This window comes from Salmo trutta, chromosome 12, assembly GCF_901001165.1.
Source record: "Salmo trutta chromosome 12, fSalTru1.1, whole genome shotgun sequence".
In the NCBI taxonomy this organism is placed as follows: domain Eukaryota; kingdom Metazoa; phylum Chordata; class Actinopteri; order Salmoniformes; family Salmonidae; genus Salmo; species Salmo trutta.
The window spans coordinates 57,309,245-57,333,693 of NC_042968.1; the positions used below are offsets into that span (position 1 = coordinate 57,309,245).

Sequence of the window (24,449 nt, forward strand, 5' to 3'; positions counted from 1 at the left end):
TAGGGGGCAGTATTTACACGGCCGGATAAAAACGTACCCGATTTAATCTGGTTACTACTCCTGCCCAGTAACTAGAATATGCATATAATTATTGGCTTTGGATAGAAAACACCCTAAAGTTTCTAAAACTGTTTGAATGGTGTCTGTGAGTATAACAGAACTCATATGGCAGGCAAAAACCTGAGAAGATTTCATGCAGGAAGTGGCCTGTCTGACAAGGTGTTGTTGTTCTTGCCTCTGTTTATTGAAGACTGAGGATCTTAGCTGTAACGTGACACTTCCTACGGCTCCCATAGGCTCTCAGAGCCCGGGAAAAAGCAGAACGATATCGAGGCAGCCTCTGGCTGAAACACATTATCGCCTTTGCCAAGTGGCCGATCAGAGGACAAAGGGCTTAGGCGCGTGCCCGAGTCGACCCCATGCTGTATTTTTTTTCGTCTGTTTACCTAATTGCAGATTCCCGGTCGGAATATTATCGCTTTTTTACGAGAAAAATTGCATAAAAATTGATTTTAAACAGCGGTTGACATCCTTCGAAGTACGGTAATGAAATATTTAGAAATCTTTTGTCACGAAATGTGCCGTGCTTTTTGTGAACGTTTATCGTGAGTAATTTAGTCAATTGTTAGTAAATTCGCTGGAAGTTTGCGGGGGGTATGCTAGTTCTGAACGTCACATGCTAATGTAAAAAGCTGTTTTTTTATATAAATATGAACTTGATTGAACAAAACATGCATGTATTGTATAACATAATGTCCTAGGTGTGTCATCTGATGAAGATCATCAAAGGTTAGTGCTGCATTTAGCTGTCTTCTGGGTTTTTGTGACATTATATGCTAGCTTGAAAAATGGGTGTCTGATTATTTCTGGCTGGGTACTCTGCTGACATAATCTAATGTTTTGCTTTCGTTGTAAAGCCTTTTTGAAATCGGACAGTGTGGTTAGATTAACGAGAGTCTTGTCTTTAAAATGCTGTAAAATAGTCATGTTTGAGAAATTGAAGTAATAGCATTTCTAAGGTATTTGAATATCGCGCCACAGGATTCAACTGGCTGTTACGTAGGTGGGACGATTTGGTGCCACCTGCCCTAGAGAGGTTAACATATGGTGTCCAGGGCACAGCTGATGGCAGAGGGTGGCCTATAGCAAGCGGCCCCCTTTGGCAGTTCTAGCTTGTCGGAAAATGTTATAGTTAGGGATGGAAATTTCAGGGTTTTTGGTAGTCTTCCTGAGCCAGGATTCAGACACAGCTAGGACATCCGGGTTGGCAGAGTGTGCTAGGGCAGTGAATAAAACAAACTTAGGGAGGAAGCTTCTAATGTTAACATGAATGAAACCAAGGCTTTTACGGTTACAGAAGTCAACAAATGATAGCGCCAGGGGAATGGGAGTGGAGCTAGGCACTGCAGGGCCTGGGTTAACCTCCACATCACCAGAGGAACAGAGGAGGAGTAGGATAAGGGTACAGCTAAAGGCTAAAAGAACTGGACACCTAGTACGTTCAGAACAGAGTAAAAGGAACAGATTTCTGAGCACGGTAGAAAAGATTCAAGGCATAATGTACAGACAAAGGTATGGTAGGATGTGAATACAGTGGGTGTAAACCTGAGCATAGAGTGACGATGAAAGAGATATTGTCTCTCGGAATATAATCTAAACCAGGTGATGTCACCGAATGTGTTGGAGATGGAATTAAAGTGTTCACTAAGGCGTATTGAGCAGGGCTAGAGGCTCTACAGTGAAATAAGGCAATAAATACTAACCAAAACAGCAATGGACAAGGCATATTGACGTTAGGGAGAGGCATGCATAGTCGAGTAATCATGGGAGTCTCAACGTCAACAGTGAAGAGGCGACTCCGGGATGCTGGCCTTCTAGGCAGAGTTGCAAAGAAAAAGCAATATCTCAGACGGGCCAATAAAAATAAAATATTAAGATGGGCAAAAGAACACAGACACTGGACAGAGGAACTCTGCCTAGAAGGCCAGCATCCCGGAGTCGTCTCTTCACTGTTGACGTTGAGACTGGTGTTTTGCGGGTACTATTTAATGAAGCTGCCAGTTGAGGACTTGTGAGTCACGCCGCAATGATCTCTGTCGAGACCCGCATGTCCTGCAGGCGTCCCGCGGGAATGCAGCCCTCTAGTGCAGTCAGTACACAACACTATGCTCATCATGTCTTAGCAGGATCAGATGGTGACAAGGGTCCCAGCAGGATCAGATGGTGACAGGGGTCCCAGCAGGGTCAGACAGCCAGGGAAGACCAGTGTACGGAGCTCAAGTGAACTTTGCATTATATTCAGTGAATGATACAAGGTTCCATCTTGAATTGATGGGTAGACCTACAGTAGCAGTTTAAGATTAAAGCTACAGTCTGGGATCTGGGAATAATGGTCATTTCGATTATTGAACCATTGATTACATTCTTGGATAATATAATGTATAAATGTACACCAAGGTAATTCTTTGTCATGCCTCATTTTAGTAGGATCAAATGGTGACTGGGGTCTCAGCAGAGTCAGGCAGCCAGGGTAGACCAGTCTGTGAGGTGAATTTTTGCAGATACAATACTTTATTCTCTCTATACAGCAAACACTGGACAAGCCAGATGCTATTTTAAGGCAGTCTGACAAACCTCTAAAGTTGATTTCCAAACTATATTAAGGGTTGATAGAGGTTTTTCCCGATGACACAAAACATGTCAAACAAAACTGAGGAAGACCTGGGTGTCACGTCCTGACCAGTAGAGGGTGTAGTTGGGTCAGGACGTGGCAGAAGAGTCTGTGTGTTTTTTATTGTTTCATTAATTTTGGCCGTGTGACTTCCAATCAGGCACAGCTGTAGAGGGTTGTGGCTGATTGGGAGTCACACATAAGTTGCCTACTTTGCCTTGTGGGTTTGTGGGTAATTGTTCATGTCATTGTGCTTGTACCTGACAGGACTGTGTTGGCTGTCAGTTTTTGTTGTTTTGTAAATTGCATAGTGTTCGTTTAATTAAATATGACGAACCCTAACTCCGCCGCGTTTTGGTCCACTTCTTCCTCAGACGGCCGTGACACTGGGAGACGCTATTGATGATGATGAATGTATACAGATATGTTAGAATGCCCAGTCATGTTCATATAATCTCAGACATAAATTCCTGCAGTTTAAGACCATCCATTGAATGTACTATATGCCAGTGAAACTGAATATCATGCACTCAGAAATTGTATTATTCTGCTGGAGGTGTAAAGCACAAATGGGGACATATTTGCATATGTTGCGGTCTTGAAGGCTGGCTCAATTCTTTAATCTCAGCATGTCTACAGATTCTCCCTTCTCCCTGTTTTTGTTTGCGTGGAAATGTTGATACTGGAGACAGAAGAAACTGTGTAACCTATAATTTATGAACTGACTTCACTGGCAAAGGTTTTGGAAAACCTGGTGAACTCACAGTTGAAAGACTTTCTTTGTAATAACTCAGTTTTATCTCCATTTCAGTCGGGTTTTCAAAGACTTACCTTGGTGTACATTTATACATTATATTATCCAAGAAAACCCTCGTTAGATAAAGGTTAAATAAAAAAATATATATACAAAATTAATTGGAAGGTTGGTTATCCACCCAATGTATGGAAGAAATGTCAAGTTATGTACAGTATCACTAGATTTCTTTTAAGATTAAGGGTATACTGTGCAACTTTCATAAAGTCTGGATGTCATATATGGAATACTGTATGACAAAAGGAGTCTATATTGAAAACATGCCCACGTCAGGGGAGATTTAGGCAATTCCTAGTTGCAGGGCTGCTCAGTCCTGGCCCTGGGGGTCTGCTGTACTGCTAACACACCTGAAACCAATAATGAATGTTTCACTAAGATCCTAAAGCTGAGTGGGGTGTGTTAGGTTGTGGCGCTACGTCGCCGTGGACCCCTAGGGGCAGGACGGGGTGACCCAGCTATATTGTGTGCAAGTAAAAACAACACTACAGTACTATTAGGCCTATGATATGAATTATATGGAGGGTGTACTGTTTCTGTGTGTTAATGTTTAGGTGTTTTCCAAACCTTTCCTTTGAGGCATAAAAAAAGATGGGAAGGAAGTTGTGTTGGGGTGAAAGTTGAGTTATTGACTAGACTGGTGGGGGTCGGGCGTGTAGGTGGCTCGGGTTGGTTGGGCGGTCTGGCTGAAATTTGATATAGAGGATGTTTTAAAGACAAATCAAAAGTTGTATTTGTATTTTATTTGTAAGAGTTGTTAATTTGTTAGGCTATTGGTTAAAGGTGCAACACAACATTAATTAGTGCATTATCATGGATCTAGTTTAGTCTTATCAATCACTTAAACATATTTAATGATCTCTTACCTAGCCTGATGACTGTGGGCAATTTTGCTTACTTTTTGTTGTTCTAAATAGAGATGGCTAGAAGGGCCATGGGTCATATTATATTGTGTAGAAATGCAGGAAATGTGCTTTAGATGCCCCCCAAAATGGGAGGGCCCCCAGACCCCCTGCCAAGTTATGTCCCCCTCTGCAAATAGCACTGCTGGGTGATTTACAGCTTCTACCCCCAAGCCATAAGACGGCTGAACAATTACCTCGACTAACCTGTACCCACGCACATTGACTCGGTACCAGTACCCCCTGTATATAGCCTCGTTATTGTTATTTTATTGTGTTACTTTTTTATTAAAAAGTCATAGTCAATCGATCAATAATATAATACTCTTAGAAAGAAAAAAATTACATGTACAATATGTAGAATCTATGAGAATAGAAAGGTTCAGAACTTTTGTGAAACATCACAGCACAGTTGAAAAATATATGGCAAATATAAATCAAAACTGGGATGGTGTTCAGAGACAGATGGGAGGAGTTGAGTTGAGCTGAAGGATGGGACTAAAAACAAACAAAACATAACTATTGTAAAATATACTGTGTTCGTAGAAAATGTACAGTGCATTCGGAAAGTATTCAAACCCCTTCCCCTTTTCCAAATTGTGTTATGTTAAAGCCTTATTGTAAAATGTATTAAATATGTTTTTCCCTCATCAATGTACACACAATACCCTACAATGACAAAGCGAAAACAGGTTTTTCGAAATTTTGCAAATGTATTAAAAATAAAAAACAGAAATACCTTATTTGCATAATTTGCATTATTTGCTATGAGACTCTAAATTCAGCTCAGGTGCAGCCTGTTTCCATTGATAATCCTTGAGATGTGTCTACAAGTTGACTGGAGTCCACCTGTGGTAAATACAGCTTTGGGAAAGGCACACACCTGTCTGTATAAGGTCCCACAGTTGACAGTGCATGTCAGAGCAAAAACTAAGCCATGAGGTCAAAGGAGTTGTCCGTAGAGCTCAGAGACAGGATTATGTCGAGGCACAGGTCAGGGGAATGGTACCAAAAAATGTCTACAGCATTGAAGGTCCCCAAGAACACAGTGGCCTTCTTCCATTAAATGGAAGAAGTTTGGAACCACCAAGACTCTTCCTAGAGCTGGCCGCCCGGCCAAACTGAGCAATCGGGGAAGGAGGGCCTTAGTCAGGGAGGTGACCAAGAACCTGATGGTCACTCTGAAAGAGCTCCAGAGTTCCTCTGTGGAGATGGGAACCTTCCAGAAGGACAACCATCTCTGCAGCACTCCACCAATCAGGCCTTTATGGTAGAGTTGCCAGACGGAAGCCACTCCTCAAGAAAAGGCACATTATAGCCCAACTTGGTCTTTGCCAAAAGGCACCTAAAGGAATCCGATCATGAGAAACAAGATATTCTGACCTGACGAAACCAAGATTGAACTCTTTGGCCTCAATGCCAAGCGTCACATCTGGAGGAAAGCTGGCACGATCCCTACGGTGAAGCATGGTGGTGGCAGCATCATGCTGTGGAGATGTTTTTCAGTGGCAGGAACTGGGAGACTAGTCAAGATTGAGAGAAGGATGAATGGAGCAGAGTGCAGAGAGATCCTTGATGATAACCTGCTCCAGAGCGTTCAGAACTTCAGACTGAGGCGAAGGTTCACCTTCCAACAGGACAACGACCCTAAGCACGCAGCCAAGACAACGCTGGACTGGCTTCGGGACAAGTCTCTGAATGTCTTTGAGTGGCCCAGCCAGAGCCCGGACTTGAACCTGACTGAACATCTCTGGAGATACCTGAAACTAGCTGTACAGTGACGCTCCCCATGCAACCCGACAGAGCTTGAGAGGATTTGCAGAGAAGAATGGGAGAAACTCCCCAAATACAGTTGTGCTAAGCTTGTAGCGTCATACCCAAGAAGACTCGAGGCTGTAATCACTGCCAAAGGTGCTTCAACAAAGTACTGAAAAAAAACGTATGTAATATTTCAGTTTTTAAATTAGCAAAAATGTCTAAAAACCTGTTTTTGCTTTGTCATTATGGAGTATTGTGTGTAGCTTGATGAGAGAAAAAAACTATTTGATCCATTTTAAAATAAGGCTGTAACTTAACAAAACTTGGAAAAAGTCATGGGGTCTGGATACTTTCCGAATACACTGTATATATTATGTATAAGCTGGAAGTAAATGCCTAAGTGTTGTTGTCCATTAGTTTACTCTTTTAGGGAAGGGGTGGTAGGGTTAGGAGAAAATAATAAAGGGTAATATATAAAACTGTATAGTCAGTACCAGTCAAATGTTTGGACACAGCTACTCATTCCAGGGTTTCTCTTTATTTTTACTATTTTCTACATTGTAGAATAATAGTGAAGACATCAAAATTATGAAATAACACATATGGAATCATGTAGTAACCAAAAAAGTGTTAAACAAATACTCAAAGTAGCAACCCTTTGCCTTGATGACAGCTTTGCACACTCTTGGCATTCTCTCAACCAGCTTCATGAGGTAGTCGCTTGGAATGCATTTAAATTAACAGGTGTGCTTTGTTAAAAGTTAATTTGTGTAATTTATTTCCTTCTTAATGCGTTTGCGCCAATCAGTTGTGTTGTGACAACCTTGTCACAACCTTGTCACAACCTTGTCACAACACAACTGATTGGCTCAAACGCATTAAGAAGGACACAGAAGATAGCCCTATTTGGTAAAAGACCCAAATGCAGCCCAAATAAATGCTTCACAGAGTTCAAATAACAGACACATAATCATCAACTGTTCAGAGGAGACTGCGTGAATCAGGCCTTCATGGTCGAATTGCTGCAAATAAACCACTACTAAAGGACACCAATAAGGAGAAAAGACTTGCTTGGGCCATGAAACACGAGCAATGGACATTAAACGGGTGGAAATCTGTCCTTTGGTCTGATGAGTCCAAATTTGAGAATTCTGGTTCCAACCGCAGTGTCTTTGTGAGACGCAGAGTAGGTGAACGGATGATCTCTGCATGTGTGGTTCGCACCGTGAAGCATGGAGGAGGAGGTGTGATGGTGTGGGTGCTTTGCTGGGACACTATCTTTGATTTATTTAGAATTCAAGGCACACTTAACCACCATGGCTACCGCAGCATTCTGCAGTGATACACCATCCCTGGTTTGCGCTTAGTGGGACTATTATTTGTTTTTCAAAAGGACAATGACCCAACACACCTCCAGGCTGTGTAAGGGCTCTTTTACCAAGAAGGAGAGTGATGGAGTGCTGCATCAGATGGCCTGGCCTCCACAAACACAAAACCTCAACGCAATTGAGATGGTTTGAGATGAGTTGGACCGCAGAGTTAAGGAAAAGCAGCCAACAATTACTCAGCATATGTGGGAACTCCTTCAAGACTGTTGGAAAATCATTCCAGGTGAAGCTGGTTGAGAGAATGCCACGAGAGTGCAAAGCTGTCACCAAGGCAAAGGGTGGCTACTTTGAAGAATCTCAAATATAAAATATATTTTTTGGTTACTACATTATATAAAATATAACTTTTTTGGTTACTACATGATTCCATATGTGTTACTTCATAGTTTTGATGTATTGACTATTATTCTACAATGTAGAAAATAGTAAAAATAAAGAAAAACCCTTGAATGAGTAGGCGTGTCCAAACCTTTGTGTCCAATGCACTGTATATATTTACAAAAATCTATATGCATGATTGGAAATGATGCAGACAATTACATTGATGGAAGCCACAATATATCTGCAATGTTAAAGCTGATCTACCCACTAAAATAATTAATAATAATTGTTAACATTTTTGTATTATGTCCCCCCCACTTCTTTATATATATATGTATACTGCTCAAAAAATAAAGGTAACACTTAAACAACACATCCTAGATCTGAATGAAAGAAAGAATCTTATTAAATACTTTTTTCTTTACATAGTTGAATGTGTTGACAACAAAATCACACAAAAATAATCAATGGAAATCCAATTTATCAACCCATGGAGGTCTGGATTTGGAGTCACACTCAAGATTAAAGTGGAAAACCACACTACAGGCTGATCCAACTTTGATGTAATGTCCTTAAAACAAGTCAAAATGAGGCTCAGTAGTGTGTGTGGCCTCCACGTGCCTGTATGACCTCCCTACAACGCCTGGGCATGCTCCTGATGAGGTGGCGGATGGTCTCCTGAGGGATCTCCTCCCAGACCTGGACTAAAGCATCCGCCAACTCCTGGACAGTCTGTGGTGCAACGTGGCGTTGGTGGATGGAGCGAGACATGTCCCAGATGTGCTCAATTGTATTCAGGTCTGGGGAACGGGCGGGCCAGTCCATAGCATCAATGCCTTCCTCTTGCAGGAACTGCTGACACACTCCAGCCACAAGAGGTCTAGCATTGTCTTGCATTAGGAGGAACCCAGGGCCAACCGCACCAGCATATGGTCTCACAAGGGGTCTGAGGATCTCGTCTCGGTACCTAATGGCAGTCAGGCTACCTCTGGCGAGCACATGGAGGGCTGTGCGGCCCCCCAAAGAAATGCCACCCCACACCATGACTGACCCACCGCTAAACCGGTCATGCTGGAGGATGTTGCAGGCAGCAGAACGTTCTCCACGGCGTCTCCAGACTCTGTCACGTCTGTCACATGCTCAGTGTGAACCTGCTTTCATCTGTGAAGAGCACAGGGCGCCAGTGGCGAATTTACCAATCTTGGTGTTCTCTGGCAAATGCCAAACGTCCCCCACCTGTGGACGTCATGGAGTCTGTTTCTGACCGTTTGAGTAGACACATGCACATTTGTGGCCTGCTAGAGGTCATTTTGCAGGGCTCTGGCAGTGCTTCTCCTGCTCCTCCTTGCACAAAGGTGGAGGTAGCGGTCCTGCTGCTGGGTTGTTGCCCTCCAACAGCCTCCTCCACATCTCCTGATGCACTGGCCTGTCTCCTGGTAGCGCCTCCATGCTCTGGACACTACGCTGACAGACACAGCAAACCTTCTTGCCACAGCTCACATTGATGTGCCATCCTGGATGAGCTGCACTACCTGAGCCACTTGTGTGGGTTGTAGACTCCGTCTCATGCTACCACTAGAGTGAAAGCACCGCCAGCATTCAAAAGTGACCAAAACATCAGCCAGGAAGCATAGGAACTGAGAAGTGGTCTGTGGTCCCCACCTGCTGAACCACTCCTTTATTGGGGGTGTCTTGCTAATTGCCTATAATTTCCACCTGTTTTCTATTCCATTTGCACAACAGCATGTGAAATGTATTGTCAATCAGTGTTGCTTCCTAAGTGGACAGTTTGATTTCACAGAAGTGTTATTGACTTGGAGTTACATTGTGTTGTTTAAGTGTTCCCTTTATTTTTTTGAGCAGTATATATATATATATATATATATATATATATATATATATATATATATATATATATATATATATATATATATATATATATATATATATAGCCCTTTTTCTCCCCAATTTCGTGATATCCAATTGGTTGTTACAGTCTTGTCCCATCGCTGCAACTCCCGTACGGACTCAGGAGAGGCGAAGGTCGAGAGCCATGCATCCTCCGAAACAGGACCCTGCCAAGCCGCACTGCTTCTTGACACACTGCTCGCTTAACCCGGAAGCCAGCCGCACATTGTGTGGGAGGAAGCACCGTACAACTGGCAACCGTGTCAGCGTGCATGCGCCCGGCCCACCACTGGAGTCGCTAGAGCGCAATAGGACAAGGACATCCCGGCCGGCCAAGTTCTCCCCTAACCCGGACGACGCTGGGCCAATTGTGTGTCGCCTCATGGGTCTCCTGGTTGCGGCCGGATGCGACACAGCTTGGGATCGAACCCGGATCTGTAGTGACGCCTCAAGCGCTGCAGTGCCTTAGGCCACTTATGTACTTATGGAATGTACTTACCTCAGTGCTGACAGCTGCATCTGAAGGGTTGATAAGCACTACTGTCTCGAGAACGCTGCTTTTGTGGTGAAGAATTCTCTGCCCTGAAAACAACAAAGGGAAACAGAACAACTCAATCAATGTGTGCTGTGGAAAATATATAAATGAAATGCTTAAATTTTTTTCTGATTTGTTAAATGTTTTTTTGATAGTGGGTGCATGTAAAAGCATGCCTTAAATAGCTGAAAACTTTCGATGGCCCTATTAAATCAGAGGCTACAGTTGCAGCAGATCATTTTTTTCCTTTGCCCTCTCAGGCCAGTATGGCATGTCTGTCCTCCAGAGAAGAAATGTTCTTAGTAGTCTCCTCTACTCAACCATCAAGGATGCACACACCCAATTACCCACACAGCCTACTAATCACCCACCTACCACCAGCCACAGACTGTCACCAAGAAGCCATTACTACCAGTTACCCCCAGTCACTCCCAATTCAACCAGGGAATCAGTGAATCAGAGAAATCTCTTTGTAGTCTATTTGTTTCAGTATGAATCTTATGAATCCAGTGTTTCTTCATTAAATCGTTAATCATGTAACTCCAACTTCATAATTCTCTCCTTTAATATCAAAAGGCAATTATTAATAATTTATTGTGGAATCTCATGTATTCACTCTCTCTCTCTCTCTACTGTCTGTCTATCTCCATTAGGCTACAGATTATTAATCAAACTGTTCAGCTACAGATGTTTCTGACAGTCTTAATGTGACTATGTAAATGGTAATGTTCCTCCAGAGGTGGCCTTTATCACTGCCTGTCCAATATAGCCATGAAATGGCTGGATCCGAGAGTCAGCCCAGCTACTCAGAATCTGAGTAAACAAGACATCACTGTTTTAGGAACTTTCAGCAGCTTGCTTTATCTGAATACTTTCCTTCACCATTATTATATATTAAGAACCAACTGGGTAACCCTTCAACATGTTAATGCATGAATTCAGTGTTCTTAAGCCACACATAATGTAATGAGAAAACAGGACCTGTGCTTCCTGACAACTACCCAATCAAGAGCAAGGAGTGAGTCAATCCAGCATCCGAATAAAACAATAGAAAACTGTCATGTAGTCTCTATTTAATCTGACTGTGTGCCTCTGCCTTTTGTTTGTGCTCCTCTGGTCCAAGTTGCACCAACACACTGAGGGCAACCACAGAGTCATCATTCACCTACAGTAGTTGTGATGCCTTCCTTTAAATCACCTGAGTGGCATCCCAAATCACTGGGCACAGACTTCAATTCCATGTTTATTCCACACGGGTTCAGCGTAATTTCATTGAAATTACGTGGAAACAATGTTCATTCAACCAGTGTGTGCCCAGTGGGAATCGATCTTTCTCTCTGTCTCCTTCTCTCCTCCTTTCACTCATCGTGGTGAGTCGTGGTGGTATTTACCAAGAGGTTCTACAGCCATGGTATACTGCTGCTACATTACTTGATTCAAGAGACTGGTGTTTATGTTCCTCATAATTTACAAAAAACTCTGCTTGATTTATCACATATCATAACATGGCAACACTCGTAAAAGCTTAAGTTCTATCACTACTGGAAAACCAGGCCAGATTTGTAAAACTAACACCGTGATTGCAACAGAACATAAATAACTGAAATGCATGATGCTTTCTTGGAGGTTGGGGATCTGCTCTGCAGGTATATAGAAAGACTACCAGTCGTGATTATCTCAGAGAGAGGGAGAATGTCTGGGGCCTCCATACAGCAGTAAGTTCTGGCCTCAGGGCTGATTTGGCCATACATATTTCATATTCCAGATAGATCCTCCTACCCATTAACACACCTGCTGTACCCTCCTCCTGAGGGCTGTCACTCACTATGGAGGAGGAGCTCAACCTACTGCCACTAATGCAAGACTGGCTCACATATCAGAGGGATAGATTTAGCTCGATAGTAATGTTTCTTTTTGCGGTTGCGTATCCTGTAATGTATATATTTTTTTAAAACCTTCAACGGCCAATGGATCAGGCACTCCAAATTAGAAAGGAGGAATAGGTTAAGCAGACGTATTTCCTAGTCGAAGGACTTCTTTTTAATTCATGGTGGAAATGTTATGGTGGAAATGCAGATATCCATCATTTCTGAGTTGTTGTTTGTCTTGAATAGCTGCCTATAAGAATTACAGCTTTTGATACTGACACGCAGACTGCTATTGGAAATGCAGTGTTTATTTTATTCCAGGGAGAGATCTGTGATTTAAAAATTGCGGAACAAGTTTAGGTTAGTTCATGTTCAAAATAATTGGTTGTCTCTTTGACTCTGTGTTGTACTTCTTAGCGCAGTTCAAAGCTGGAGCTAATACTGTATTCTCTTGCCGTGTATTCATTCATTTTCAAAGGCCGGCTTAACAGCATCAGATGTATTACTTTAAAGTCCAGGGAAAATGTTTCAACCCCACAGTCTTCATGGAGATTGATCAGCAGAACCCTGCAGCCTAGAACTAGAGCCTCAGTGTTTCTGTATGAGAATAATAATTGACTGTGGGAAACACAATCTCCATCACAAACATCACAAACACAGGCTATTTCTCTACCTGCCCCGTCTTCTTAGCAGGTTGCAGCTAAATCAGGCACGTGCACAGATAGGACTCTACCTATGTCGAGCAAATGCCCCTTTTCGGTGGTGATATAATTTACTCAAAAATGAAAAAAAAATACATTTGACAACAATATAACAATATGACAATAACCTTATAAAATAAAATTAAAAATAAATGAGACATTGGCTCACACAATCACATGCAGGAGGCTACATATTGCACATTGAGTGTGAAACATTAGATGAGGATTATACAGAGATGCAATCAATGGGATGTGAGGGGAGATTCTCCATAAAATCAATAAAGGGTTGCCAAATTCTGTAAAATGTTTCTGACTTGTTCCTCAACGAATAAGTCATTTTCTCCAGTGGGATACAACTATTAACTTTGGATAGTCGCATTCCAATTGGCAGCAGGGTATCTGCTTTCTATTTTAAGGCAATACATGTTATGGCAATTGCTCGTAATATTTCTGCTTTATATTGTGGCTTTGCTTAAGATAGGAATTAGTAAAGTTACCCAGTAGACAAACCTCTGGGTCGAAGGGGAATGCAACCCCATGGATTGAGGATATGGCAACACATACCCTTGCCAGAAACTGTGTAGTTTTGAACACTGCCAAGTTGAATTGAGGAATGTTCCTTCATCTACTGTTCAGCTAAAAATTAGGGAGGAGATACCAGGGTGGAACTTGTGCAGTCTAGATGGGGTGATATAGAGCTGATGGAGAAAGTTAAACTGTATCCGTCTGTATCTGGAGTTCAATGTGGATGTAACACCATCCCTGCATAGGTCACTCCATAACCCCTCATCAAGATTGATACCCAGATATCTTTTTCCATCTAATTCCCATCTAATTCAGGGTCTAACTAACTCAGGCAGTGGTAATCCTGACATAAATAGATCGTAAACATAGGAAATGGTCTTGAACAGTGGTTGGCCTGCATGGCAGAGTTGTTCAATAGGTGACATCTTAGGTATGTTCCACTAGCCCTTGAGATTCACCCTGATAAAATGAGGTTGTAGGTAACTAAAGATGTCCTTGTTAGACAAGTGGTATTGCTGTTTCAGCAGTTCAAAGGACATAAGAATTCCCTCATCATAACAATGTTTCAGAAGAGTAATAGCCTTATCAGGCCATGATCTAAAGTTACTGTTCTGGAGAAACATTGGAAGCAATCTATTGTTCCATAGAGTGGTTTTAGGGGAAGTAAATCCCTCTCGTCTGAACAGCTCATGCAGTTTAAACCAAGTCAGGACAGAATGTATAATTACAGGGTTGTCTGTGATAGTTTTTATAGATTTCATGTCCCATTTGTAAAACAAATATGCCCCAGTGTCCTCATGTACATGAAACCTTTGAATGTTCAACCATGAGGGCGAAGGGCCATTGTCTAGACTGCACAACCCAGTAATACATTCTAAAATTAGGGAGGTTTAAGCCCCCTTGACCGTAATCAAGGGTCAGTTTGTCCTGGCTAACCCTAGGCGTTTTACTGTGCCAGATAGTGTCTAGTCAGCTTGTTGAGAGAGAAAAAGAATGCTGCGGGTACAGGGATGGGGAGAGATTTAAACAAATATGGAAACATGGGAAGGTCATTCGTTTGAATTACATGAATTCTACGCAGTAAAATGAGTGGCAAGTCCTTCCATTTACACAGGTCACCCTCCACCTTTGGCAACAAGCTGGCCAAATTGAGTTTATAGAGGTTCTTCAGGTTACCATCCATCAATATGCCCAAATATTTGAAACCATTATGCTTGATGGTATGATGGTCAAACACAGACAAAGGTCAAATTTCACTTTTTTTTTTAATATATCTTGTATCCAGAAAATAAACTATAACACTAATAGGTTCTGCAAGTGAGAGAGGGAATGTTCTGGGTTCGTTAGAAACAAGATAAGGTCGTCCACAAAAACCAATAGCCCAAACTCAAAGCCATGTACAGTGCTTTCAGAAAGTATTCACACTACTTTACTTTTTCCACATTTTGTTGTGTTACAGCCTGAATGTATAATTGATTAAATTGAGATTTTTTTTCGCTGGCCTACACACAATATCCCATAATGTCAAAGTGGAATTATGTTTTTTCGAAATGTTTACAACTTCATTAAAAATGAAAAGCTGAACTGTCAATAAGTATTCAACCATTTTGTTATGGCAAGCCTAAATAAATTCAGGAGTAAAAATGTGCTCAACAAGTCACATAAGATACGCATGATTTTTGAATGAATACCTCATCTCTGTACCCCACAAATACAATTATTTGTAAATTATCTGTAAGGTCCCTCAGTCGAGTAGTGAATTTCAAAGCACAGATTCTGAAGGCACTGTATGTAATAGCCTCAGCCCACCGTTCAATGGCGAGGGCGAAGAAGTGGGGGATAATAGGGAAACCCTGTCTGTTCCCCCTATAGAGAGGGAAAGAAGAGGAAGTAATCCCATTGATAGCAATCCTAGTTTTACGAGATCTTAGCTTTACGAGAGTGATTTTATCAATTTTAAAAACACAATGCCTAAACCGAACTTTTGTAAAAAAGTGAAAGAAAAGGCCTTTTCGGTGTTGAGGGACACTGCAACACTAGGTATTGTTTTTGTATCAAATACTTTTCTGAGATTATTGGAGGACAATCTATTAATTATGAAGCCAGTCTGATCTGGGTTGACCAGCAGAGGGAGGCGTGACTCCAAGTCTCTTAGATAGCATCTTGGTGGCCTATAGGAGGTGCACTTTAGGGAGTTTTCCCCTTTCTTGTGAATCACTGTAATCACATCTTCAGAAAAAGACTCTGAAAAGCAGTTGTGGTTCCCGGGTTTTTTAAGTACCTCCGTAAGGTAGGGTACCAATAGCTCCTTAAATTCTTTATAGAACTCTGGGGGGGAAACCATCCGCCCCAGGAGATTTATTAGAAGGTAAACATTAAACATCCAACAATTCTGGGACTGAGAAATGATCACTCAGGCACTCTCTGTCCTCCTCTGGCATGGGAGGTTGAGAGAGGAGAGAAATTAGCTGATCTCTGAAAGTATAGAGTATTTCTTCAAAGTATCATTCATTTCAGTAGGGTGTAAGGATATCTCATTAGTAAGAGTTTCTATAGCATGAATTGTCTTACTTTCCTCTGTTTTCAGTTGCCATTCCAATACTATATGGGCTTTCTCTCCAAGTTCGTAGGGTCGCTGTTTTGATCTAGGAATGGCCCTCTCAGTTTGATATGTGTTCAGCGTACTATATTGCAGTTTTTTATTTACTAAGAGCCTGTATAGGTCTTTAGTCGGGCCTCTTTGGTAGGTTTTTATCAAGCTCAAGAATGTCAGATTCAAGGACATCTATTCCGGCACCGTGTTTTCTCTTCAACCCTTTAGTAAAGGCAATGATTTGTCCCATCAGATAGGTTTTCAATGCGTCCCAAAGAATGAAACTGTCAGGAGCAGAGGGTTTGTTTGTCAAAGAAAAACATATGAATCTGCTCGTCGATGGATGCACAACATTCAGGTTGCTTCAAGAGTAGAATTTATTTTCCATTTATATGCTCCATTTACCTTGGTAGGGATGGAGAGTGATAATACCAGAGAATGGTCAGTAAGCAATCTGGGGAGATATTCAGTATCTAACAATTTGTGAAACAGTTGGGTTTATAGCAAAAAGCTATGTGTGTGTGTTGTGTGGGTGTGAATAAAAACAGTAGTCCCTATCTTGTGGGTGCCTCTATCTCCAAGCGTCTAGTAAATTGAGATCCTTCATGAATGACATGGTGAGTTTGGCGGCTTTTGTAAGAGGGGAAGGTTTATCAGAGGACCTGTCAAGAACTGTATCTAAACAAACATTTCAATCTCCTCCAGCCAGTGGCCATCCTGGTGCTTGAGCAATCTGAAGGAAGACATTCTGAATAAACATATGGTCATCAAAGTTTGGGAGCATATGACCCTGCACCAAAACAAACCTGCCTGAGTGATCATATATGGTGTTACTGACACAAAAGGGGATGTTTCTACTCTTGCTTTGGAGTTAAAAGAAGACGCAAAAACTTGTCCCACCCATTCTCTCTTTAATTTCTTGTGTTCAATGGCTGTAAAATGAACACAATGTCAGCCTTTCATTTCTTAAGGTACAGTATGTATAAACTCGTTTCCTCTTAACCGGGCTGTTAAGACCTTTTACATATAATGTGACCTATTTTAGTGGATTAAGCATGGGCTGGGTTTCAAACAGATAACTGAATGGTATACACTATTATGAAAATAATGAGGTAATACTGAAGTGACCTATGTGTCTCTTTAGGAAGGAAACAACATTTACCATAGAAAAAACCCAACCCGATTGTTGGACTAAAACAACAATCAATCATAAAAACATTTGTAGAGATACATTTGTTGCTCGCTTTCCATCTTGCTCTTACTAGCTAAACTTTGACATAAACTAAAACCTACGAGCTCCCTATGCTGAATATTTTACTGTCAACGATAAGGGCCGCTTCAGTCTCTTTTCAGGAGAAGAGGAGAAACATAAATGAGGGAAAAAGCAATAGGCCTAGGCCTACTGATTTTTGCGTCGCCCAGTGAATATCAACACCAGAATATACTCTCTCGTAAATGTCCCATAACAACGAGTGTAATAGAACTCAGTAACAGTAACTGAAACTGTCCCACTCACCTGTAGCGGCCGAATCGTGGGGTAATCACTTCCAAATTCAAAATAGACATTAGCAGTTCAGTCCCAGGACAGCAAAAACAAGATAAATCCAATAAACTGCGCCAAATTCCACCGATATACCTTTGTAATTCAAACGCGGTTCAGTTCTTCTCTCGGCGTGACGAAGAGATGGCTTCGGCCATTGTACTGAACTTTCATCCGCGCGGGGTGAATGAGGTAGTCAGTGATATTCTTCTCCTTCAGGTCTATGGTGGCTGGCGTGAACTGCTTGCGACGACTGGCGAGATCCGCGCACATATCCGGGAAAAGACAGACCCTCCTGCCAGCAACGGTGATGTCCCCTTTGGCTCTTTCAAGTCACAGTATCTTCTCCCTTTCCTGGAAATGGAGGAACCGTGTGGGCTTATCTGGTGTGGGTTTTGGCATCAAGGTTCTGTTGGCACGTTCGATTTCTAGTGGCTTGGTGAAGTTGTTTATGCCCAGGACATCAGGGATCCACTTAGTGAAGAAACGATGGGATCAAGGCCCTCGCTGTCCTCCTTCAATCCCACCACATGGATGTTGCTACGTCTGCTCTGGTTCTCCATCTGGTCCACCTTGTTTTTGAGATAGGTATTGTCCTTCTGCAGCTGTTTGATCACCTGGTCATGTCATGTGATGGTATCTTCAATGGTGCTGATGTGCAACTCAGCCTCAGTTGCTCTCAAAGGCACATCATTCAGGGAGGATTTCAGGCCATCAAAGGAAGAATGAAGTTCAGCCGATTTCTTGTACATTTTTAGTGAAAGACCTTTTTTACCATCTTGAATTTCCCGGAGGAGAGTAGCAAGCATGCCAGAAGAATTGGAAGTGGCTGCGGAGAGGAACAGTGTTGAACTGTCGTCAGTGCTCTCAGAGCTAATGCTAATCTTGCTAGCTGTGGCGTTGCTATCGTTAGCTTGAGATTCAACAACATTTTTGTCACTACCTCGCTGGCAACGAGCATACTGCAGGCAGGCTGATGGGGTGATGCAGACAGAACATGCTTTCCATCCAATCCTGCAACCTCCGTTACCAATTAGGCCGTATGATTTTGCTTGCTTTGGACTCCAGAGAAGTGACATGATATATCTCTAGTTGAAATTGGCTGCTAACATGAATGACTTTCAGCCCCAAATGCAGGTATAAAACACAGTTTATTTCTGTAGCCTATCTTGCACTTAGAAAATGCATAACCGTTTATGGCTGTAATGACAGGCTACAATTGCACAGTGATTGTTTGTGCATGGCAACAAGTGGAGTTGGGTTGGAAATAGTAATAGTAGGTTACAGTATTTCTTACAATCGTCTATTTTAACTGGAATAGTGTTGGTCATTATTAATAAGTGCAGCATTTCCACTTCAAAATAGTTTAGAAAAATACTTTACTCATCACATTGTGCTGCATTCCCCTCTTGTAATAATTGCTTAACGAGTCTGTGACAGCGTTTGAGTGTTTTCTTTTGTTGGGTTGAGCACATGCCCCCCAAAAGGACTGTGCACAGCCCTGCAGCTAATGGAATGAAAAAGTGGGTGTTTTGTCCCCTTTTTCAGGGTTTCTATGTAGATCAAATGCTGTGGTTAGTGCCCTACTTTACTTTTCTGCAGAGAACAGAGGGAACAGTTCAATCCAAAAATAAAATGTTAAAACTCAGCTATACGCAGTACTAGGCCACAGTCCCAGCAAACATTTTCTATAAACACAACTAACACACCCATCCCGTGTACCTTGGAAAATGCCTGTTTACTTTACCCCTTAAAAGAAAGAGATAACAATAAAGGAAGGGCCACTGAAGCTAGATTGACCCCTGACAATTATAGTTGCTTGGATGATAAAAGGGCCCTCTCTGCTACCCTCTTTTACCTCCTGCATCCCTCTACCCCTCCATCCTTCCAACCCCTCCACCTCTCTCTCAGTGGGAAGGAAAGGTAATGTGAAACTAGGGTTGGGCGGTATCTAGATTTTCACAAGGTCATACCGTCCTTCTCTTAGCCAGGGATTTAAGGTATTACCAGATTAGTACACAAGGGGGCACCAAAAATACTATTGGGTGTCTGTTACCAGAATGCTAACACAATTAGCATAAGTAATAGCAAATTTCCACAGAGGCTGCTAGCTAAATATGCATAAGAAAATAAACAAATTGCAAAGACAGGCAATCCAGCTCATAAAGTTATACATGTATAGATAGGAGCTACCAAATATAATTTTTGGTGAGTTTGGACATTTACAAGCATATGTGAACGAAAGACATTGTGCAAATGAACAAAATTTTGACTCATGCTTGTCTGAAGGAAGAACAGTACTGACTCTGAAGCAAAGTGTGTTCACCCTGTTTCTGTGTGAAGTCTGGAGTCGCTAGGGCAATGGCCCTGACTTTTCTGCTCAGAGAAGTTGGGGTAGGAGCAAACGAGCCAAGAAGGGAGAGGAGAAAAAAACAAAAAAAAAGGAAATCAAAAGATATCAGTGGCAGCTGTACTTATAACTCATCCAAAGGGCTTTGACCTCTCAAACATGGCAGAAAGCTTACACAATATGATGCCTGTCACGTCCTGACCAATATAAGTTGTTATTTTCTATGGTAGAGTGGTCAGGCCGTGACAGGGGGTGTTTTTGTGTTTGTTCTATGTTTTCTATTTCTATGTTGGATTTCTAGTTTGTCTATTTCTAGGTTGGGGTTTATTCGGTTGACCTTCAATTGGAGGCAGCTGTTCCTCGTTGACTAATTGGAGGTCATATTTAGTAGGGGTGTTTTTTTTCCTGTGGTTTGTGGGTAGTTTTGTTCCTTGTACCTGACAGAACTGTTGACGGTCGTCTTTGTTGTTTTTGTATTAGTGTTTCATTAAAAGTAAATTATGAGCACTTCACACGCCGCGCCTTGGTCCCTTTGTACGACCCGCGTTACAATGCCCTGTCACCTTATTAATTCAGTAACTTACTTAGACAACTAGCAAGTTATTCTTAAGGCTTGTGTTAATGCAGAATTCTTTTTTCACGCAGGAAAAAAAGAAAACGCATAAGAAATCTCTTGCTGCATTTTGTAAACGCAAATCTAAAATGTTCTTATTGTAATTTCTGCTCAGCATCAGACAAATTTTGTTCTTCAGTTGCACCTCTCCACTCGGATGACAATTCATGAACAGCATTCTATCAGCAGACAATGCTCTGACTGATGTGTAGTTACTTTTCTCTGGTACATTTCTCAGTGTACCCAGCCTACTTTCTCTGGTAAAATGCAAGATTAACTTTAAGCAAAATATTAGGAAATGTAGCTGGCTACATTTAGTTCTATGATAAACATTAGAAATACGATGGCAATGCATCATTTTTGCAAAAAAGAGCTTGATTTTTCATTGTAAGCATTTACTTGTGTGGCTGCAGTCCAAATAGCGTTGCACTTCTGTTGTCATCTGATGAAAATGAAGCTATTTCCTGCCGAATGTGTTGCACTAATATATTTTCTGTAACGGAAAACTATAGTTGCACACCCTGATTACTCTAATGAATCAAAAACACACTTGACTTACGATATAAAATGCGACCCCTGTCAATACTCAACTGGGGAACTACAGTAAGCTTCATAATGTAAAATAAAGTGAAATGAAGAACGCGATCTGCTTCATCTCCTAACGTATTGCACAAGTTGACTGCAGGTATTTACTTAAAAAGTAGCTACAAATATTCAAATGTGAAAAACTTCAAAGAAATCGTTTCAATGGCATTGACAGTGTGGAAAAAACATCCCGTGGCTGGCTAGGGCTGTTACGGTGACTGTATTACTGCCACACCGGCGGTCACAACTCATTTGTAGGGGTGGCAGGTAGCCTAGTGGTTAGAGCGTTGGACCAGTAACCGAAAGGTTGCTAGATCGAATCCCTGAACTGACAAGGTAAAAAGCTGTCATTCTGCCCCTGAACAAGGCAGTTAACCCACTGTTCCTAGGCTGTCATTGTAAATAAGAATTTATTTTTAACTGACTTGCCTGGTTAAATAAAAAAATAACCACAGTCAAATTCTACGTGACTGTTTAGTCACAGTAACTAGGCTTCTCCAAGCTCTGATGCTGCTGATGGTCAACAGTAGCCGACCAAGCTTGCTAAGTGCCTGGTACTCAGCACTCTATTGTCCCTCTAATCACTCTGACATCAATGAAAATGTAATCGAACATCAAATCAAACACTTCATGAGAGCTCATGTTGTGCAACATTTCTAAAGGCTTTGCAATTGCGTGAGAAAAGAGTGATGGCCTCTATGAAAAATAGGAGGCTCCCATAAGCTTTCTATGGGCTAGGCCTACTATATTTTTTCTGAACTTTCCTAATATTAAGCACATTGCTTCACTTCACAACAGGAGTATAGCCTAGCTAGCTGACATGAAAATGAACCACAGGAAATGCGTCCATTCCCCTTTTCTACGACAGGTGCATTATAATGGTCCATTCTAAATCAAAACTAATTTTACACATATATTATTTAGTATATGTAAAGACAATATTAAATTAAGAGTAGTCTGATGGGTGACAATATTAACCTATCACTTGTGAATTATATATTATCAATTGCGAATGATGCCCAAAGTGTGCAGTAAAGCAGAAACAGCACATGCCTTTTTTTTGCGACTTTTTGAAATCATATTCGCACACCTCATGTAGCCTAGCCCATAGACCTATATGTTTTGATAAGGTTTGCATCACAACTAAAGTGGCCAAAGAACTTCTTAAAATGAAGAACATTAATCCGCTTTATAACTGGTGTAGAGCCTAACTGGCATACATAGGCGGCGCAAGATAGGGGAAGATAATTTTCACCATAAAAAAAAACACCTTTATAATAAAGCATTACATGCATAATCGCATTTGTGGTCACTTTTGAGAATGGTGTTTGATTGTTAATTGAAGAAATAGCCTAATAGTTTATCGACATTTTAAGCTAAACGTTCTGATCTGTTGCATCAGCCTCATTGCTTTTAAAAAATGGTTTGATGCCAGTGGTTGTATTAATTTGGGATCTATCGCATCCCACAACTGTCCCAGACTATGTTTGGAATAGGGTTCTTTCTCGCACAGAAGGACAAGTTGACCAATAGAATAGGTCAACTTTTGTACTATGGGTGATAGTAAATTGACATAGGCTGGTGCTTTTGCTGTTTGTTGAGCCTAATCATCTTGTTGGCTGACGAAAAGTAAATGTGGACAGTTCTTCTAACATCTTCAATAGAATAGAATAGAATACAACTTTATTGTCCATCCAGGATGAACATTTTTCTTTGGCATCACCGTCCCTTAAAAGGATCACATACACATACATTCTCACATCATACACATTTAAACCAGTCAGTCCATCATGTTGCATGAGGATGCTCTCCACCAAGCTGCTGACCCCAAACCCCTTCAATTTCCTGATTAAAAACAGGCGCTGGCTGCATTCTCTGTAAAACTCAGCTTGTTATCAATTTGTGTCCCTAGGTATTTGAAACACTCAACCACCTCCACTGGTTGGTCGTTCAGAGACAGTAGTTGGGACATTGGTAAGTTGTTGCCATTGATGATCAGCTCCTTTGTCTTTTCCACATTGATGTGGAGGGCACTTGACCGGCACCATTCTTGAAGGTTGTTGGTCTGTTTAAAACAGCTGTCCCCATCTGACGTAGCATCTTTAAAAAAAGAGTCCCACCAGAGCCATGTCATCCGCGTACTTGAAAAGGCTCACATTGTTTCCTTGGATCTTCATCTCATTAGTGTAGATAGATAACAACAACAGGGAAAGGACACATCCCTGGGGCGCCCCTGTGTTCAGGGTCAGTTCATCAGAGAGGGCCACATTCATGAGGACCCTCTGTGGGCGGTCAATTAAAAAGTCCTTGATCCAACCTGTGAGGCCTCCATTGACATTCAGGTCCAGTAGTCGTTTCAGCAGTGTGTGTATTTGCATTGTATTGAAAGCTGAACTAAAATCAATAAATAAAATGTGTGCATATGATTTAGCATGTTGAAGGTCACTAGCCACCATGTTCACCAAGTTCAGGGTAGCATCCTCAGTCCCCCTCTGTGCTTTATAGGCAAACTGTAACAGGTCCAGTTGATCTGCTATGGAAGACGCTTACTAACAACCCTTTCCATGCATTTGGCCAGAAGGGGCGTGAGGGCCACAGGTTGAAAGTCATTTGGTGATTTGGTCCCTGATGTCTTAGGCACCGGTACAATGGTCAACACCTTCCAGGAGTTTTGGCACTGTACAGATGCTCAGCGGGAGTCGTGTGAAGACTCCCTTGAGCTGGTCGGCGCTACCTTCAGTACTTTGCCCCGTAGTCCGTCTGGGCCCTGCGCTTTGTGTGGCTTAATATTTGACAAGCATGAGGACACCTCGTTCTCTGTTATCTGGACAGGAGAGGATTTGGGGATGCTCTCACATATTTGTTTACGTTCCTCTTTAAAATAGACGGTGTCAAATTTTCCATAAAAACAGTTTAGTTATTTTACAAAGAATGAACAGTCTTCAATTGTATTGTTCTCTCTTTTCCCTTCTCATCCCATCATTGCATTAAGCCCTTCCCATGCTTGTCTTGGATTGCCTGTACAGAACCTCTGCTCCACTTTATCCTTGAAGTCGTTTTTTTTGCTTTCCACATTTTTGACCTGAATTCATTTTCAGTATCTCCTTTCAGGAATGCAAACTTCCTTTCATTGAGGCACATTTTCAAGTCCTAAGACACCCAGAGCTTGTTGTTATGAAATATTTTGACAGTGTTTGTGTTATTGACAGTATCCTCACAGAACTGGATGTATGATGTAATACTGTCTGTCAACTCGTGGGGATCCCTGCACGAGTCAAAGAACACCTCCCAGTCTGTGACGTCAAAGCAATCTTTGAGCTCCTCCCTACTCTCCTCTGTCCATACCTGAATGTGTTTTTCGCGTTTCACCTGCTGCCTTT

At 41.7% G+C, this 24,449-nt stretch overlaps 1 protein-coding gene across 1 annotated transcript in view; it reads right to left on the reverse strand.

Moving 5' to 3' along the window:
* Window positions 1-24,449, reverse strand: part of LOC115203854 (microtubule-associated protein 1B) — a 57,110-nt gene that overhangs the window by 12,861 nt on the left and 19,800 nt on the right. The window contains exon 3 of the mRNA XM_029768902.1: window positions 10,259-10,341. Within this exon, the coding sequence (XP_029624762.1) occupies window positions 10,259-10,341 (83 nt within the window). The remainder of the gene's footprint in view (window positions 1-10,258; window positions 10,342-24,449) is intronic.